Source organism: Tenrec ecaudatus, chromosome 13, assembly GCF_050624435.1.
Source record: "Tenrec ecaudatus isolate mTenEca1 chromosome 13, mTenEca1.hap1, whole genome shotgun sequence".
In the NCBI taxonomy this organism is placed as follows: Eukaryota; Metazoa; Chordata; class Mammalia; order Afrosoricida; family Tenrecidae; genus Tenrec; species Tenrec ecaudatus.
In genome coordinates this window covers 51927903-51948614 of record NC_134542.1, presented here as the reverse complement: position 1 = coordinate 51948614, position 20712 = coordinate 51927903, and the positions used below count along the sequence as shown (strand labels likewise).

The 20712-nt window shown below is 38.6% G+C and overlaps 1 protein-coding gene across 1 annotated transcript in view; it reads left to right on the top strand.

Moving 5' to 3' along the window:
* The window catches only part of ITGAV (integrin subunit alpha V), a 105830-nt gene that overhangs the window by 80616 nt on the left and 4502 nt on the right, over window positions 1-20712 (top strand). The window contains exons 16-29 of the mRNA XM_075529823.1: window positions 1110-1168; window positions 2838-2992; window positions 4884-5021; window positions 8637-8704; window positions 9350-9497; window positions 10312-10404; window positions 11996-12075; window positions 12433-12513; window positions 12969-13074; window positions 13655-13813; window positions 14859-14972; window positions 19384-19497; window positions 19595-19702; window positions 20322-20444. Of these exons, the coding sequence (XP_075385938.1) occupies window positions 1110-1168; window positions 2838-2992; window positions 4884-5021; window positions 8637-8704; window positions 9350-9497; window positions 10312-10404; window positions 11996-12075; window positions 12433-12513; window positions 12969-13074; window positions 13655-13813; window positions 14859-14972; window positions 19384-19497; window positions 19595-19702; window positions 20322-20444 (1546 nt within the window). The remainder of the gene's footprint in view (window positions 1-1109; window positions 1169-2837; window positions 2993-4883; window positions 5022-8636; window positions 8705-9349; window positions 9498-10311; window positions 10405-11995; window positions 12076-12432; window positions 12514-12968; window positions 13075-13654; window positions 13814-14858; window positions 14973-19383; window positions 19498-19594; window positions 19703-20321; window positions 20445-20712) is intronic.

Sequence of the window (20712 nt, the reverse complement as noted above, 5' to 3'; positions counted from 1 at the left end):
TTACATCTTTTACCTTTGTCATGAGAGCAGAACTGGATAGTATGTGGCTACTCTTTGGCTATGATTACTAAACATTTTGATCAGAGATTCTGTAGAAGAATCCTGTCCAAAGGGGGAAGAAGCAAAATGGAATTTTGAATTCTTACGGACTCCACATATTTTCAGGACTCATAGTGGCCGTATAAACCTCAGAAACTATAGCCATCTTTAAAACTTACACCAAAAATATTGTGTGAGGCTGGGTCGACTAAGGAAACAAATACAGAGCCACCTCTATGTGTGTCACAGAAAACTTTATATCAAAGAGCAATTGTATATTGAGAAAACATCCCAGCCCAGTCCAGATCACATCCTTAAGTCCAATATTAAACCATATGTCCAAGACCAGTCTATAAATTCCTCTTCATACTCAAGCAATGCATGCGATGATGCCAAATGCAGGAAGATCACAGGCCTGTGGGTGGAAAGTCTTGTGGATCCAGTGGTGGTGGAAGAATCTCAGCACTGGCAGGGTCTCCACGTGGCTCCTTCACGTGGCTCCTTCAGCTCTAGGACTCAGGGTAGGTTCGGCTTGGTTCCATGTGTCTTGTCCCGCCTCCAGGGAGGAAGATAGCAGTTCTTAGAATCCTCAGGAGAAGCCATACCCACACAGAGGCATTATTGACTATGTTCTGATTGACAGGCAAGACTCTATCCCTTCGCTCAAGTTGACAGGAGATTATGTAACTGTCATAAATATTTCCTGAGGTCCTTTTAAAATCCAACAGTAGTTGGGCTGAACTAGTGAACAGTTTCTGACTTTAGCATTATGCTGTGGTGGGATCTGTGTGGGATCAAATGGACAAGATTAGATAGGAACCTTTGAGATCCGTAGGTTCATTTTAAAGGGAGGTAACAACTTAGAAAAGCGGTGTGAGAATGGTTGTAATCGGCGTCATTAAATTGTACATGTTAGAAACTGTTAGATTGATGTATGTTTGGATATTCTCAACAGAATAAATAAAATTTTTAAAATATTAAGATAGGAAGGCTTCACAATATAAACTGTCTAAACTAGAATTTAGAATTTATAGGTATATTATATGCTTTTGTCTTTGTTGTTTTTGCAGTTTTAATGTCAGATTCTGCTTAAAGGCTGATGGAAAAGGAGCACTTCCCAGGATACTTAGTAAGTTAAACTCTAGGAAAATTATATTGCTCTAATGATCATGCATTTACGTTCCTCAGCAATGTTTTTGGATATTTAATAATTACTTTGTTGGTATTATGCTTCACTTGCCAATGCATGTTTAAAGATACTAAAACTTGCACCATAATTATGTCCTTTATTTAGGAACTCTTAGCCAGTTGAGAAATAATACTTTCATCATTGGCACTTCTGTAAGCAAAATGATCCACTGAGTGATTAAGAAAAGTTAAGCAATTACCAATGTGAGATAAATAATTATTCGGGGGAAAAGGCATTGGTTCTAAGTGAAGGGTGTAATGAGTTTATATTTTATGTCTTAGAGAAATCATTTCCCAATTTACTCTGGGTTATGTGTACTCTGGTTGCCAGCTAACTGGTTAAAACAATTCTAGGAGTAGAGATGGGTCTTGTAAGAGGAAAGGATATTTTAACTACTAAATTTGAGATGCACCGCAAACTCTTTATGGGGTTCTTTATTAAAACGGCTTTTATGTGACCCTAGAGAGCAAAACAGAAGTGTTTCACAAGCGCTACTGATACTTGTCCTTATGTGAGATAGTGACAAGTGATAAGGAATAGTAGTAAACCAGGGAAGATGACCAAGACCATTGGGTTTGTGCATGAGAGTTTCCCTAGGGTATCTCGGAAATGTTTCACTGAAAGGGTGACAAATCAAGTGTCAGTCTGCAGGAATATTTTACACAGATGAAATGATGATTTAAGAGGCTTGAGGTGTGTTTGAGAAACACTGAGAGGACAATGCAGACTGGCAGCATAGAAGTGGAACCTAATTAACTCATAACACAGTTTTCACTGAAATTTGAAACAAGCTGCAACATTTTAAGAAATGCGGAAGGAGACAATAGTTATAAAGGCCTGTGCACCTCTCCTTTGAAGAAATTACTTAAAGGAATATTCTTTGAAAGTTGTAGTCCTAACAGCTACATGCTTCAGACTAGTGCCTTGCATGCCCACTAAGAGGATTCTGTTCCCTTTAAGGAGTCTCTGGGTGGCACAAGTAGTTAACATAGTCAGCTGCTCACTGACGGTTTGAAGGTCGGTTATACTCAGTGGTGCCTCAGAAGAAGGTTCTGGTGATCTGTTTCTGAAAACTCAGTGGTTGAAAGCCTGTTAGAACACAGTTCTACTTTGACAGATATGGGGTCATCATGAATTCAGGTCGACATGTTGGTCACTGGTCATTACCTGCTATTCTCATTAAACTTATTTCATGAGAGGCTTCTTTGCCTGTCAGTCTGATGAATTGCAGCAGACATGGTAGCGTCTCATAGCAAAAAGCTCTTACTCACAAGCAACAATAGTCCTGTTGTCAGCATTATTAATTCACTTGTATCTCATGCTATAAAGTTTTTACCCTCAGTTTAACAGGAAAAACCATCTCATAATATTTATTTTACTACTAATATATTTTATGGATGTTAGGATTAAAGTTAGTGATCAAATGTTTATTCAGAATGAATGTGTTGGTAGTTTTACTATAATGTGTATATATTAAAAACAACAACAACAACAAATTAGAATCAAACTATTTCCTGAGGAGTAAATGGTATGTGTGTAAACTCTAGATATCTAGATCAGATAGATGTCTATAAGAATATGTTGCTTATATGTTCCTTGGCTGTTACAGCCTTCCAGGTGGAGCTTCTTTTGGATAAACTCAAGCAAAAGGGAGCGATTCGGCGAGCACTGTTTCTCCATAACAGGTCCCCTGGCCACTCCAAGAACATGACTATTTCAAGAGGGGGGCAGATGCAGTGTGAGGAACTGATAGCTTATTTGCGGGTAAGGTACTACTTCCGGGCTCCATTTTATTTATATATATGTATATGTTCACATATATATTATGTGTGCATACACACATATACACATGCACACATATGTGTGTATATGTATATATACACATACACAAATTTTTTTCAGACTGATCGTTTTTCATCTGAATCATTTCTACTTTCTGGGGGGAAAAATTTTTTTTTCCATTTTGGTGCAAAACCAAAAAGAAAGCCAGAAATATACACGAGAAAATTTGACACTTTTTAAAGTGTTAAAGCTGAGCAATGGATTTCTATTCCTATTCCTGGCAGTGTAGATATTCCAGAAGACTTTTCCACTGAATAAATTATGAGTAGAATACTTCTTAAGCTCTACTGGACTGTGGAGAAAGTAAAGGAAACTTCCAGAGTCCACAACATAATCCATCAACTAAAAACGCCACTGCCTAAATCTGAATTGTGAGTTGCAATGAAATGTGTGAGCCAGTGTTGCTGGTGAGGACCGGCGGCTGAACAGGTCGAGCAGTAGTTGCACATCCCTGCAGTGGCGTTCCGACTCCCTGGGCTGAGTTGAATGCAACACTGAGCCCAGCCATGGCATAAAAGCAAGGGTTCCCTGAACAGAAGAGCACCCTAGCTCCAGCAGGGCAAGTGCACAGCCCCTAGAGAGCAGAGCCATCCAATAGAAACCATGGTTTCACAGGGTAGGTTCAACCAAATATCAATTCCATTTAAACAAGCAAACAAAAACATTGAAATGTGCCAATACAAGGACACAAGCCACTAAAAGAAAAAACAGAGGGGAGCCTGTGAAGGCTGGAGGTGTTACAATGACCACTGACCGGATTTGCATTTGTATTGAATGTTTAAAGCATACGTTCCCAAATTCTTTTGGCCTGTTGTCCCTTTTAAGGGGAAAAAGAAATGTAATCAGGGCCCCCTGGGAACTGAGAATGTTTATACCCTCGCCCATAACCCAGGAGAAAGTGTAGGTGTCTTCTGCAGCCCACCTGCATCATTCTAGCGCCTTGAGGGGGTGGTGTTGCCCACTTTAGGAATTAGTTTAGAGGAATAAAAAGATTTTTTTAATGTTAAAAAAAATAGAGCAAGACACTTGCCATTTCAGCCTTCTTTACATGTGAGATTCAATGACATTAATATATGTTGTATAACCAAACGATGGATGTTTTAACAGAAGAAAGACCATCAGTAAAGATTTTGCAGACACATAATTAGCAAGTTTGATTTGATGACCATCTATAGAGCCCTGCACCTAGCCAACAATTAGAAAATTTAAGTACTGACCATGTATAGTTCATAAAGGAAGTTTATATCAATTTCAAAAACTTAGTATAATAGAGGACATGCTCTCTGAACACAACCCACTTTTAGAAAAATCAGTACAATGATAGGAATTAAGAAATAATTATTTTAAATAACTTAGGAGCTAAATGTAGTCACCATGCAACCTATTTAGAATGAAATTAAATAAAAATTCTGTATTAGAAAGTACAGGATGTCAAAGGAGCAGACTGTGAGGTACATATATAGCCCCCCCCCCTTTTTTTAAGACCAAAGACTACAAATTAGTGAGCTAGAGAAGTTCATGGTTAGAAAGAGTCAACAGAATGAACCCAAAGGCTGGGTGGTTAGTAAGAACTAAAATAATGGATTTGTTAAAATGATAGATTAACTTTTTGAAAGATAGATCGAGGCGGGGAAAGAAGGAGAGGAAAAGAAGCAAGCCTCTTAACCCCGGGCATTGAGAAGGGACATGTGATCGAGAGCTTTCATAGATTTGAAGGGTCGAGGGCAGCGATTGCTGGTTTTGTATTGCATGCCCATGCGGTTCTTCAGTTGAAGTCCATGTCATCATTAATTTGAGGCTTTTTCACTTCTAGGATGAATCTGAATTTAGGGACAAGCTCACACCAATTACTATTTTTATGGAGTATCGGTTAGATTATCGAACAGCTGCTGATGCAACAGGCCTGCAACCTATCCTGAACCAGTTCACTCCTGCCAATGTTAGTCGTCAGGTACTGTGCTTTCTCAGTTTATCATCACGAGTTTCACTCTCTGTTTCCTTGAAAGGGTCTTGAATGTATGGTTTTAAACAGAAGGGATTGTGTTTTATAATCTGAGACATTTTCAGACAAGGACAGCACTAGCCATAAGACATCATTGGCTTTTCACTTGGGTCTGTATAAAACAAATATGATTATGTGTTCAAAATGACACTGTTCCAAAAATCTGGAAAGCTCAAGGAAAAAAATTCAAATTTCAGCCTTTGTCAGTGTAAGGACTACTTTGTAATGTCTTAAGTTCTATTCTAAAGAAGTCAGAGAAGAAATTAGAATTTTCAGGTCAGAGGTACTTAAAGTTATGCAGAATTTACAGACTGATGTACAGAAATATAAGGATCTATATGTGTGTGTGTGTGTATGCACACACACAAAGTTAGCTCAAGGAAACAACAAAGAACTAGTTTACTCCCAAAACATTGTACTCTTTTATTATACAACTTTGAAATACATTTTATCTTTGACTTATATTTTAATTGTAAAATGTGTGTATATGTACCTACGCACATATTTTTATAGTATATAGGTAATACTTTCTTAAAACCAAATTAAACAATAATTTTCATGTAGACTTTATCATAATATTTTTAGCAAACCAGGGTAAAATCTGTGCATTCAAATGGTTATATTCCATTTCTGCCTTATCCTCTTGTCATGTTCATAATTTCAGATGAATATTTTTGGTCCCTTAGAATTCTTTTTCCTAATTTTTCCTCTGTCTCCCCTTCTAAGATTCCTAAAGTGCTTTTATTTTCAAAGTTGAGAAGAACCTATATGATAAGCAACATAAGGCTAATTCAAATCTGTGAATTTTACATTTTGGAACTTTAAAATATTTTCACTTTTAAAATTTCATTTTGCACATTGATAGTGTGTGCTGGTTTCTACATATATTAATGTTGAAAATGTAACATTAAAATAGCAGCCAAACTCTCAAAGTTACTGCCATCAAGTTGATTCTGACTCCCAGGCATCCCATATGAGGTTTCCAAGACTAAATCTTCATGGGAGCAGTCATGTCTGCAGCAGTCATGTCTTTAAAAGTTTGAACGGCTGACCTGTGGTTAGCAGGCCATGCCTGTCCCACAGTGCCAGCAGTGGTTCATGTATTCATGTTATAGAATACATGTTTTTGGTATATTTCTTTTTCTTAGTTTTTAACAGGTTTTTCTTTTTCCTTTTAGTCATTTTATTGGCGGCTCGTACAGCTCTTATCACAGTCCACACATCCGGCCATTGTGTCAAGCACATTTGTACATATGTTGCCATAATCATTTTCATAACATTTTCTTTCTACTTGAGTCCTTGATATCAACTCATTCACCCCCCGCCCCCATGAACCCCTTGGTAATTAATTTATCTTTTTTTCCCCATGTCTTAACCGCTGTCTCTCTTCACCCACTTTTCTGTTGTCTGGCCCCCAGGAAGGGGTTATATGTAGATCTTTGTGATCAGTTCCACTTTCTCCCCCCACTTTCCCCTTCCCTACTAGTATCGCTACTCTCAGTATTGGCCCTGTGGGGTTTATTTGTCCTGGATTTCCTGTGTTTCCAGGTCTTAAAAACTTCAGTACTTCATAGTATTCCTTGTTCATTTATACATTCAGTTATGTGTTAAGTTGTCATTTTTAAAATGATACCTTAAATAAGCCATAGGGGTTATATATGACTCTCTTTGTACAGAAACAGTGGTCTGAACAGTCTATAATGAGAAACTCCAGCGGGAACTTTATCTGCCCCAAATCATACATCTTAGCAGCAGTATCAAGGTCAACCCTTATTTCTTTCACTTCTACCCCAGACTTCATTCCAAAATTATAACAGCTTAATTTGAGATGGAATGTTCTGCTCTATCACCAGTTACTAGTGTGTGTATAGTGAGTGTCCAGTCATTTAAAAGTTTATTCTGTAAAAGCCAATAATTTATGTATTGTAGTTCATAGACAGCCTATAATTGTTTCATTTCTGTTTTACAACAGTGTCTTAAATTCTATACTATTGGATAAATTAATAATACTATTAGTCTATCTTCTCCATGGGGGGTGATGGATAATGATGAACGATGTTCTCTATTGTAAAATGGAAATGATGTTTCTAAACTGAACCTGAGACATACAGAAACCATCGGTACATGAATGCATTTGGGACTTGCACTTAATTCTAGCCCCAGTCTAACACAAGTTAGCTCTTGTGACATGCCCTGCTTGATGCTCGCTTTCAGCAAGATCTCTGAAGATATGGGCACTCTAGCAAAGTGTGGTGAAGAAGTTAAATGATGTCCAGCTATAAGGAAGAATAGCATCTCGGGCAGTTCTCAACCCTCCTAATGCCACCACCCTTTCATACAGTTCCTCATGTTGTGGTGACCCTCCCCAACCATATACTTCTTTTCTTTTTTTTCCATATACTTATTTTCGCTGCTATTTCATAACTGTAATTTTGCTACTGTTATGAATCAGGAGACCACTGTGAAAGGGTCGTTTGAAGCCCAAAGGGGTCGCAACCCACAAGTTGAGAACTGCTGATCTAGGGCCTTAAAGGCATATTTTCAACAAGGGAGGAGTCAACTAATTCCACATGAAAGAAGCACACCAGCCTATGTGATCCAAGGCTTATAAATTATAAAATCTAAATCAGAAGGAGGGATTGTTTCAGAGCTTAAATTGTGAGCACCCAGTTTGCAGAAGGCCATGGATGACAGTGGAAGACCCGAGTCCATTTGCAGGGTCCTCATCTGGATGAAGCCTCCAGTGAAGTCCCCCTGGCCAAAGTCCAGGCATGCAAATAGCCGTGTCATCAGACGGGGCATGATACGGCTGATTATGGCAGATGGAGTTAGGTTGAAATCTTATCAATTGATCTCCTTTTGACCCATTTTAAAGTCGTTTCAGTTTTTGTTTTTTAAGTGAAGGGAAATCCACGTGGCTGAAGCCTCCGGTGAAGTCCCACTAAGCATAGGCCAGGGACAGCAGTAGCCTTGCAGGCGTGCATTCTCATCGAGCACTGGCATGTGGAGTGCTACAGATAGGTTGGGATTTAACGCCTCATCCTTTGAGCTCCCCCTGACCCATTTTTAAGTTGTTCTGGTTTTGAGTATTTTCTGCTTTTTGATTGAGGTTTAACTTTGTTGTTGGTATTTTTTTTCTTTTTGTATGTTTTTCTGTTGAAAACCAGGACAGATAACTCTATAGAGACAGTAATTGGTTTAATGGTTTCTTGGGGGAATGATGGGGGAAGATGGAGAGCTAGTAACAGTGAGTACAAGAAACAAGAAAATGTTCTAAAATTGATTGTGTTGAAGAGTGCACAACTCTTCGTAATAATATTGAACTATGATATGTGAATCATAAGCCAATAAATTTTTTTGAAGTTCTCATTTAATTTTATGATATACTAAAAATTCTTGGCTAGCTATACTGACTTGTTTAAGTGTTGTGATCTCTTTTGTATTAGGTGTACAAATGAGTAGATATGAAAATAAATATATTCTTATATAAGTGCACATACATATACAGCATGTGAATGCTATATTGATGCCTTTCATGTATAAAAATGTAAAATATTCTTATAGGCTCACATTCTACTTGACTGTGGTGAAGATAATATTTGTAAACCCAAGCTGAAAGTTTCTGTAGATAGGTAAGTTTTTGATCCAAATAATCACTTTTACAGTAGTGGTCTTGAGCAAGAAATGAAAGTAGAAGTATGTTCCAGTACTAATATAATTTAGTAAGAATTAACTACATTAGGAGACAATACATGATTCTCTATGAATAAAACTATTGAGCTTCAGAAAAATCTGTGTTTTTATTAGTAACCCACCTTTGAGGCATTTCTACTCATCATGAATGGTGCAGTGTCACAAAGTAATATATTCTCTGAAGAGAATATGCTTTACTACAGGCATCTTCTCATACTCAAAGTGATATTGCCATCGTCTGTAACATATAAATGAAAAAGAACTGAGAATCATAGACAATCCTTTTTTTCTTTTTGAAACGCCAGGCATTAATAAGTATGTATAAATAAGTAATATACCAATAATAGATATGTGAATAATGATATACTCGTGGCATCACTGTTTTCTCTTACTGAAGAGAAGCACTGGATTTGCATCCAATTTGCTATTTCCACTTTTCTATTGAACTGTGAAGTAGTCTTAAGCTATCCTGAGACACTGTTGAACATGTCAGTGCTATCTTTGTATTTGCCCCTCGTCTCTTGGAACAGTTATGTGCCCGCATGCAGCCTTCTTTCACTGTTCAGATTTGCATTCACTTGTAGTGATCAAAAGAAGATCTATATCGGGGACGACAGCCCTCTGACATTGACTGTTAAGGCTCAGAATCAAGGAGAGGGTGCCTATGAAGCGGAACTCATCGTTTCCATTCCACCACAAGCGGATTTCATCGGGGTTGTCCGGAACAGTGACGTAAGCAAGCAGCTTCTTTAAAGACTGAAGTGCACTCAAGCTGTGTGAGGTGTTAAGTCGAGTCTGACGTACAATGAGCCGCTGCACAACAGAAGGAAACGCTGAGTGCTGCTTTGCCATCCTCACAATTGCTTCTCTGTTGGAGCCCATTGCTGTAGCCACTGTGTCCGTCCATCCTCTCTGGGTCTTCCCCTTTCTCGCTGCGGCACTGCCTTACCGAGCTTGATGTCGTGCTCCATCCTAACAATAGGTCTGAAATACATACATCGCGTCATCCTGACTCCTAAAAAGCATTCTATCTGGACTTCTTTAAGACAGATTTATTTGTTGGAATGCACCCACAAGCCTTATTAATATCAATGAGTTGCTCCCTTATTTAGTGAACTACTAGCTTAGACATTCTATCTAAAACTAAATCACTAGACAATAAAGTACCTATCACATAATTTCTTTCAAGTCTAATACTTTGCATAATGCATTGATATGACAATTTTACAATTGCTAGCTATGTGTGTGAAAACGGGGTCAGATAGATGAAAGTCTGAGCCTGTCCATCACATTTCTCAGAGGTCATGTAGTTAGGTATCCAAGTCCTCTAGGGAGCTTTCAGAAACACATTGACATGCGGCAGTCGTCCATAATCCTGGCTTCTCCTTCACCTCCATTTGTGCAATTAGATTTTTCTGCCTTGTTAAAAAGAAAAAAACCCAAACCTTGAATATTCAACTATTTGATATTGCTCGGGAACATTATAATCTTGTGGTTTCTATTTTTTTTCTGTTTCCACCAATAATTAATATTTCTTTCTACAAAGGCTTTAGCAAGACTTTCCTGTGCATTTAAAACAGAAAACCAAACCCGCCAGGTGGTGTGTGATCTTGGAAACCCAATGAAGGCTGGGACTCAAGTAAGACATTTTAATTAAACACATATTATTCTTCCTTTAAAGAGAATTATATTGTTTTCCCTGGATATGTCAATAGTAATTTTTTAATAAACATGTCAGATTGATGTTATTAAGTTGGTTTTGATTGTGAGTTTAGTGATACGTACAAATTTTGTTTCATTTTGACCAAGATACTGAAATGATATCTTGTGCAATGGCATGGATAACAAACTGCTGTTGACACTGCCTTCAGTTTAATGGAGGGTTGAGACATGGTTTAAAGACAGATAGGGCCGTTATGGTATTTTGAACTGATGAATCCTCAAAAAGAGACTCTGGAAAATACTAAACCTATCATTCTTGAGTGAGGTAGGTTTACTCCACTCACTTTAAACACTATGGTAGCAAATAGAATTCAAAGACAAACGTGGCTTCTTTGGGTTCCTCTTTCAGGAACAGGGGAGCTTGAGAAGCTCCAGTTGGTCTTTTCTCCAATTCTCTAAACCATTACCAATGTGAATCAGTAAGTCAGTTGCTGTTGAGTAGATCCCAGCTCCCGGTGACCTGTGCTCGAGAGGTGTCCTCAGTGACTGATTTCACTGAAGCCCGTCCTCAGGGTGGACTCAGGCATGCAGGGTTTGCGTTAGCAACCGACACATTAACCCTTTGTACCAAGAGAGTCTATTTCGTACCGCATTTCCACTAGCATTTAATTTAACATTAAATAGTGGTAATTTAGACATTGGTGATTTAGTGCTAAATGCTTCAGAATTATTAAAGTACATTTTCAAATAAAATTTACTATTTCTGTAAGCTTGGCGTCTTAAGGAAGAGTGCTTACACAAATTCCCAAAATTCTAGGGGTCTTCCTTGCATGCATACATCGATAGTACAATGTTTCATTAACAAGTAATCATTTTATTTTCTCACATTCTTATTTTTTCTTGCTGTCTTACTCATTGCTTATCTATGATAAGATAGTTCATGTTATGCCGAATGGCCCAGGCCAGGCTTTGCAAATTAGAAGGCAGTTCAATAAAATGTCCAAGAAGTATTCTTTTTATATATCACTTAGATAATCCCTAAGAAATCTGCTTTCTTCGCTGCTGCTCAATTGTCATCTTTGTAGTTTAGCAATTCTTCCACTGCTGGAGTTAGGACATTTATTCTTGCTGGAGTTGTGAGAGGCATCGAGAAATTCCAGTTCTGGCTCGATACATGCCTTTCTTTTAGCCAAATTCTCTCTTTTGTTTCTTCTTGACCTATTATTTTAACCTATCAGATTTCAGTTACCAAATCATTTTTGCATAACTGGTGTGCTTTCATTGAATCAATAAACATTGACATTTAACTAGTTCAATAGCTAATATTATAAGGAAGTGTTAATTATGGTTAAATAATTGTTTAATAGGCTCAATTATGGATTGGCCCAAGTATCTTAGAGGCTTGATTGAAAATGAGATTGAATCTTCTTTGTCCTTTTTAGTTTCATTTTGCCAGTTTGGAAAAGCCCAATTTTAGAAGATTTCTTGGTTTTTTTCAACATTTGATGTACAATTTCACTAATTAAACATTTTTTCCCTGACATTGCCATCTTTTCCTCTCTTTTCAGCTCTTAGCCGGTCTTCGGTTCAGTGTGCACCAGCAATCAGAGATGGATACTTCTGTAAAATTTGATTTACAGATCCAGAGGTATGCAAACCAATTTTATTAGCTTATAATAGTGATTGGGGAAACACTATTCGTTATAAATTGATTTGTATAGTTTACTTAATGGAATAGAGGAGGCTACAATTTCAATCCTTGTTTATAGCATTGCTAGTCTCAGTTTTGAGTTTGTAAAACAAGACATCAGAAAGATAAATGGTTTCAAAGACAAGAAATGAAACGATCACCTTGAAATTACGCGCTAGTGGGAATAATTATTTTGATTGATGAATTTTTCCTTTTCTGGTTGCTTTTAATTTATTCATTTTTAGTTCACTGAATTTGCCTCTGTTTGGATAATTGTGTGCAATTCCATTTTGAAGTTTGCATTCTCTTTTTCAGCTCGAATCTTTTTGACCGAGTCAGCCCAGTTGTATCTTACAAAGCCGATCTTGCTGTTTTAGCTGCTGTGGAAATAAGAGGGTCAGTATGATTTCTGAGTTGAGTATCTCATTCTCACGACAGCTTTTTAAAAGGAATTACTAGGACCTCGTTTTTCTCTGGCAGTTTAATGGTGGTTTACTGGTGGTTTAGGACTGTAGCTCGTTCAAAGAGAAGAGGGTCCTATGTGTATTCCAAAGCCCCAAATATGTATCTCGTGACCATGCGGGAAAGAATTGGGCATGGCAACAGCAGGTAGAAAATAAGTTTACCAAACTTATATACAAATTGCTTACCCATTCATCTGTTGCGACATACATTTAATAAAGAGTAGTTGGTGTATGTGCACGCATGCATGCACAGGTATATTTTCTTTTTAGAAGTAAACTCTGGAAAAATGTGTTCTGATTGGATTCATTGAATGCAGGGTACTGTTGAAAATGAGTGGACTGTATCATTTTGATATTCATGGTAGGTTTGCTTTGGTCATTGTTTAGAGTCTCGAGTCCTGATCACATCTTCCTTCCGATCCCAAACTGGGAGCACAAGGAGAACCCTGAGACTGAAGAGGATGTTGGGCCCGTTGTTCAGCACATTTATGAGGTTTGCCACTGTTGGATATTCGTGACACCTTCAGAGAGCCACCAAACAGGGACAGGCTAGGCTTTGAAAATAACACATTCGGTGTAATTTTTATGGAAATTCTGTACAGTGTTTATACTTCACAGATATTTGAATTTTAGCCTGGTTCATAAGTTCATTTTTACCACTCGTGTAACTGGTTAAATCAATTTTTATAAAAATTTCTAAAGCTAATTAGTTCTCCGCAGATATTTTGCAATTATGACTATAATTCAAAAAATAGTGAACAATCAACATTTTCTTTCTACTGGAAGGATATTTCCCTTGCTCGGTAATAACTTTAAAAATATTATCTTCTTATTTAGCCTTTCATTTGGACCCATCTAACCTTTTCTTAGAGCCATTTGTTGTTTGATTATTTTTTAATTTTAAGTTATGTGCTTAGGTAAAATATTAGAGTAACTGGAAAATCTGTAATTTAAATCTTGTTCCTAATAGAACAATTAAAGTTAATTAGAAGGAAAAAAATAAAGTTAATTAGAAGAATGATTTTAAAATAGATTTCTGCGCAAAGTATTTTATATTTTCTTTTTTTTACTAGCTGAGGAACAATGGTCCGAGTTCATTCAGCAAGGCAATGCTGAATCTTCAGTGGCCTTACAAATATAACAACAACACCTTGTTGTACATCCTTCAATACGATATTGATGGTCCAATGAACTGTACTTCAGATATGGAGATTAACCCTCTAAGAATTAAGGTAATGTGCTTAATAGCAACTCTTCATTTTAAAGATTTTTTTTAAATGTGTAAAACTAATCATGAAATAAAAACAACTGTTTACTACAAACTCAGCAAAAATACTTTTACAGTTCTTAATTAGTACACTATCAAAGAGTCTTTCTTTGCATTATTATAAAGATTAATTCTGTGTGTATAGTTTCGTAGTATCCAGTGAGCTTTGGTTCATAAACTTTAGTGACTCAATTTGACCTCCACGTCATCACATTGAGTTTTATCCAGTGTATATTATTAGTCTGTTAGGGGCGGTCAGTGGTGAATCAGTATTAGAATTCTCACCTTCCAGGTTTGATTCCTGTCCCGTGTACCTCAAGGATACATCACTCATCTGTCATTGGAAATTTGCATGTAGCTGTGATAGTGAACAGCTTCCAGCAGAGCTTCCAGACTAAGACAGACCAGGAAGAAATACCCAACAATTGACTTCCAAAAACGAACCAGTGGACACCCTGTGTATCACAATTGCCCTGTCCCATTGTACCTGGGTCCCCCATGGCCCACTCAGCAACTAACAGAAACGGGTGTGCGGCGTTTTCTGTCTGTGGGAAAGGATGAAACCCTTACTCCGGATTGTCTGCACTTACAGAGCCTAGAGGAATGTCACTATGTGTGATTATATGTATCTGAATAGGGTCTTCTTCATCCTAGCATACACACTGAATAAGAAAAGGTAACAGGATAAAGCGTAAGTTCAGGATCGACACTTCCCAGAGATGAGATGTAAAACTTCAACTCTTTCTGTATTTCATCACTTTCCCCTCCAGCTATGAAAGTTGAAAAAAAAAACCAGGGTTAGATAGAGGTAAATTCTGTCTACATGGCAAAGACTCTTTTAATTTATTTTCTGTCCTTACTTTTGGCCTTATATTAGTGAATATTTCTGTAATACATAAACTCACTTTTGATTGGTTATTTTTAACAGATGAGTGTGTGTCAAACTGTCAATGTGAAAACATTTTCTGTTATTATTTTTATTTACCACCATTTCGTGAACGTAATCCTAGGTCTCAACTTCACAAGGGACTGAAAAGAATGACACAGTTGCCGGGCAGGGTGGCCGGAACCACCTCATCACTAAGCGGGATCTCACCCTCAGTGAGGGGGATGTTCACACTTTGGTAAGTGTCATTTTAACTACACACATTTTAAATATTTTCAAAATGTGATTATAAGACTGATGCCAAATAACATTTCAAAAATAACAACTCCTATACCCAGAAAAGCTACATGTGTCTTTATACCATTCAGTCTTTTACTTTCCTAGTTCCAAATCAAATAAGCCTCAAATATTCTTCAAATGATCTATCTTTGTAGATTGTTAATAGTATTTCATTTTCTGAATTATCTTACTGACCTCTTGTCTCACCCTCATGATCCTGGTGTCCACAGTTTCAGGAGTGCAGGCCTTAGGAGATACATGAAAGAGGGGGGGTTCAACCAGCCTTCACATAAGTTGGGAGGACACAAACAAGGAGGAAGGAACCATTTGCTCACACTCAGATTGCTCAGCATATTCTGAATTTCAAGAGTTTTAAAACCAGGAACCCTGGTTTTCTCTTTTCATTGAATGCACTTAGCACCTTATTGAGAATTGACCATAATATCAAGAAGTGTAGGTTCTTCTTTTTTACTCTTCAAGATTTCTTTAGTTATACGGAGTTCCTTGTCCTTCTATGTAAATTTTTGGGTTGGCTTTTTCTAGGTTTGGAAAAGATTGTTAGACTTCTGATGGGGATTACATTGGATTTATACTGTATATACTCATGTATAAGCCAGTTTTCAGCACATTATTTATGCTGAAAAAGCCCCTCTTGGTTTATATTTGAGTGAGGGTCCCACTTACCAATTCTCCGGTGCAGTGTGGGGGTTCTCTGGTCTCTCCCGCTCTTCTGTGGGTGCCTACAGCCTCTGTGGTGGTCCAATGACTGCTGATATCACTGCTCTTCTTTCCTCCACCCCGGCAGCCTCTGTGTTGTTCGTGTCTGACTGGGCAAGAACCTGCTCACTTCTGTGTGCTGGTACCTGGGGTGCCCTGCATCCTTGTCAGCTGAACGTCAGATGCAGTAGCTCTTCTTCTCCAGGGCTGTGACCAATGACGGAGCCTTTATACCCTTATCCCTTGGCCACGCCCCCTTGCTCCGCTCAAGCATTGCTGAACACAAGTACTGCTATATCTCTGGTCTTGGATATGCAGTACATTTATTTACAGTACTTAGTCTGCTATGTTTTATTTTATTTTCTTATTAATCCCTATTTGGACCCAGTATTGACTGCTTGTATAGAGCAGCCTGTGTTAGGGCTCATCATATACACGCTGCATTGTGTACGCACTGTGTGACTGCATGTTTTGCGTTAGCACTTCCCATACATTTGCGTTAACACTGCATATGCAATATCGAAGCACATGCAGTCAACATTGTGTATGCAGTGCAGCGTGTATATGATGAGCCCTAATACAGGCTGCTCTATGCAAACAGTCATGTCATCACATTCTGGAATATCATCAGCCCGTGTTAGGCCTCAAACTATACAAGCTGTGTTGTGTACATCTGGTAAGTCTTTATGTAGTAATGCAGCGCATGCAGTAACAGCATATATAATTATTGAAACCATATTGTTTTTGTTTATCCTCTTTTCCACTTACAGAGCTAGTTTACTGTTTTTCTCTGAAATAAATATTCAAAATTTAACCTACATTTAACCTACTGATGCCTCAATTAATGTAATTTTATTGGTATCTATTTTTATTTTGAAATTTACCAGTAGCTGCTGCATTTCCCACCCTACGCTTAGACTCAAGTGAATAAAGTTCCCAGTTCTTGTGGTAAAATTAGGTGCCTCGGCTTATATTCAGGTTGGCTACTACTCAAGCATATACGGTAAATTGCTCGGGAGCCTTAATTATATATATAGCACTGTGCAATATCCATGTGATTTGATTATCTGTAATAGTTATACATCTCCTCTCCTCCTAACCTCTCATATACCAGCAGTGCATTCCTCCCCTGCTGTTGCTAAGGTTTGTCTGTCCAGCTTTGGGACAGTGAAAGTGTTAACAGTTGCACCATGACAACCTGACTGAACTTCGGTGCTTCATCCACCACCAATGTGCTTACGCTTCAGTGCATCGCATCGCCAATGGCCCTGCTCCCTGGGACTTTTCCTACTAGCAGTGCATTCCTGGGGGAAAGCTCTGAGGTGTAGCTTTGCATGCAGGAGACTTACTGTGGAGTATTGATGAGGGAACGGATCCCTGCTGGCTCGGCGGCTAAAAACCCTTAGCTTCTAACCACAAATTCAGTACTGCAAACCCACCAGCCTCTCCACAGGAGAACAGATCTGGTCATCTGCTCCGGTGAAGACTACAGCCTAGAAAGCCTCAATAGGTCACTGTGAGACTTCTTTTTGTTTCCACAAATACAGAGGGACATGAAAGGACAATTTGACAACATAGAAGAGGTTAGGAAAAAAATGAGGGAGGTGCTGTCAGCCATCCAAACAGATGAGTTTGAAAAATGTTTCCAAGAATAAAAGCACAGATTTGACAAATATTTTAAGTGTAATGGAGAATACTCTGAAAGTGAGTAAGGTGCTTGGGGAAAGCAAGGCATGCTGTTTTTCCCCAAAAAGTGGTTCCCTGAGATGACTGCGTGAGCAGGTGCATTGTCGTGGTGGCAAAACCAGTCGCCCGTGTGCCACAAAGCAGGCCTTTTCTGTTGCACGGTGTTCTGCAATCTTTTCAGAACCTCCAACTAGAAATCGTGATCAACTGTCTGATGTGGTAGAACAAACTCCAAATGCACTATGAGTCAACATTTCATCCATTTTGGAAGTTGATGGACATCCAGAGTGAGGTTTACCATCAATCGACATTTCATCATTTTTGAAATGAGAAAGCCACTGTTGCACTTGAGTTTCCCCCATAGCCTTGTGAGCTGTGCTCAACATCACAACAGTTTCTGTGGCATTTTTCCCGAGCAGGAAACAAAATTTCACAGTTGCATGCTGTTCTCTTAAATCTGCCCTCACAAAAACCGGGTTTGAGTGAAACTGCTTTTATGAGAAAATTCACTGTGACCGGAGAGCACCTTCCCAGAGTGAGTTGCTGGAGGCTCGCCTAGCAAGAAAAATGCATACTACAAAAGCCCTGCTCACCCAACACAATCTGTTGTTCAAACAAGGATCACCGCAGAAGAAAACTGTGGAACAAAACTCAAAAGTATAAAAGAGCAGATTTATTGCTCTGGTAAAGACTGGTGGAACCCCCAAGAGTATGGCTCTTGTACAGTCTTCATGCTTAAAACCGAACTCACCCCCTTGGCTCCACTTTCACCTCAGAGATAGGCCAATAAGGGTAAATGATAACATGAGGGAGATATGCACACATTGGAACAATCTGAAATTGAAAGGGTAGCATTTGCCCGGTGATTCAGAAAACAAGAAGGGATGTGAATGCAGAGCAAAGGGAAACGGTAACCGTAGGACAGACGTGGGAAACATGCTGCTACACTGTGAGGATTGCGATAAAACAAAATGTGTTATGAGTTAGTGAATGGAAACGCACTTGTTCTGTAAATTTTCACCCAAATCACAAATTAAAAGATTTCATTATTTTCTTTCTCCCCCCCCCCACCCCCTTCACAAGCATGTAGTGATCTTACTTTTCATGTCTTACCAAAACCACCAAGTTTTGGGTTTGCCGAAAGAATGTTGAATTATATAGTGTGTTAGTCTGGGTTGGCTAGAGAAACAATTTCATAGACACATATGTGTTGTAAGAGAGAACTGTATATCAAAGAGCAATTGTACATTAAGAAAACATCCCAGCCCAATCCAGATCAAGTCCATAAGTCTGATATTACCCCATATGTCGATACTAGTACATAAATTCCTCTTTAGGCTCACACAGCCATGCAATGATGCCGACAGTGGGACGATCACAGGCCAGTGGGTGGAAAGTCTATGGATCCTGTGGTGGTGGGAGCATCTCAGCACTAGCGTGGGTCTCCAGATGGCTCCTCCGGCTCTGGTGCTGTGGCTCTATTAGTGTAGATCCATGTGGCTTGTCACAGGAAAGTCTCACAGGGAGGCAGTGTTTCTGGCCTCCAGGGAGCTATTGATCTCCTTCATGCTTCCAAATGAGGTCATCAAGCTGTAACCTGATTGATAGGCTAGACTCCACCCCCCCACACCCCTTTGCAGGTTGACAGGACATTATGTAACTACCACATCTACCAATACAAATGAATCTTTTAATGTTATGTAGATATTATAGATCTACAACAAACCACGTTAAGATCAACCCACCCATTACAAAAGTCATTTATAGACTCAACTCTAATTTCTTTATTTAAGCCATAACCCCTTACCTGTAGGCATTATTCCCATAAGGCAAGGTAACCTAGATCATCTCTTTTAACTTCCCTTCGCCTTCAGATAAAAACAATGCATTGCCAAGTTCTGAAATGTTTAAGCTTAAAGAGATGATCGCGTGATCTGTTTTGAAAGTAAAAGACTTTATTTTGGAAGGGCTGTGGAATCGCTGAATGCTTGAAGATTGTTTGCCAGGTTGGCCGCCTGGATCGGGGAAAGAGTGCGATCCTGTATGTGAAGTCTCTCCTGTGGACCGAGACCTTTATGAATGTGAGTGGTCAGAGGCAGCATTCACGTTTCTCCACTTTTTCCCAAAAGTGAAAATGCCCCGTCATTGAGAAATCGTTTCACTGTTACTTCCGTACAGAAGGAAAACCAGAACCACTCTTACTCCCTGAAGTCATCTGCTTCATTTAGTGTCATAGAGTTTCCCTATAAAAACCTTCCAATTGAGGACATCTTCAACTCCACATTGGTAAGTCAGCTACTTGGGGATTTGAAATAAATGCATTTCATTCAAACACCTCAGATGCCTCCTTTAAAAATATATATGTAACAATGCAGCTGTATTGATAATTTTTACAACTCAAGTTGAGAGGATTGTAATCTAGTTTCATGTTACTTCCCTCATGGGGTTATTATAGTTCAGACCTTTATCATTGTGTCCGACGTGTAGGGTTTTATTTTTCAGTATGTGCTAAAATTTTGTGAGAGGAGTTCTGCATTTCTAAAATTCCCTTCACAAAGGAAGAAAATTGGAAACAGACTGTAAATGATAACATATTGAAGATCTTCAATTTGAGTGTTAAAAATAAGATCATGACACATTGAACTAGTTTGTAATATTTGAAAATAATTTCAGAGGCAGTCAAAAATAGACTTGATGAGAGGAATTTTATTTGTGCATGTTTTCATTACAAAATATGTGATCACAATTTATCTTGCGTGAGAAAGAAAATCATGCGAAAACATTAAAATGAAAGATCGTGGGCCCTCAAATACTTGTTGAATAAGTGAGGGAGCTTTTTGGGGAAGGAGGGGAATGGTTTTTTGTTTGTTTTTTTAAACTTAAAATGTAATTTCCCCCTTTACAGGTCACCACTAATGTTACCTGGGGCATTCAACCAGCGCCCATGCCTGTCCCTGTGTGGGTGATCATCCTAGCCGTTTTAGCAGGGTTGCTGTTACTGGCTGTCCTGGTGTTTGTCATGCACAGGGTAAGTAGTGGGGTAGGACAAGACGAATGGAAGGAAAGAAAGAAAGAAGGAAGGAAGGAAGGAAGGAAGGAAGGAAGGAAGGAAGGAAGAAAGAAGGAAAGAAGGAAGGAAAGAGAAAGAAAGAAAGAAAGAAAGAAAGAAAGAAAGAAAGAAAGAAAGAAAGAAAGAAAGAAAGAAAGAGGGGCAAGAAGGCATCATAAAACCACAGAACCAAACTCATTGCCATCAAGTTGATGCCAACTCACAGCGACTCTATAGTCCAGGGTAG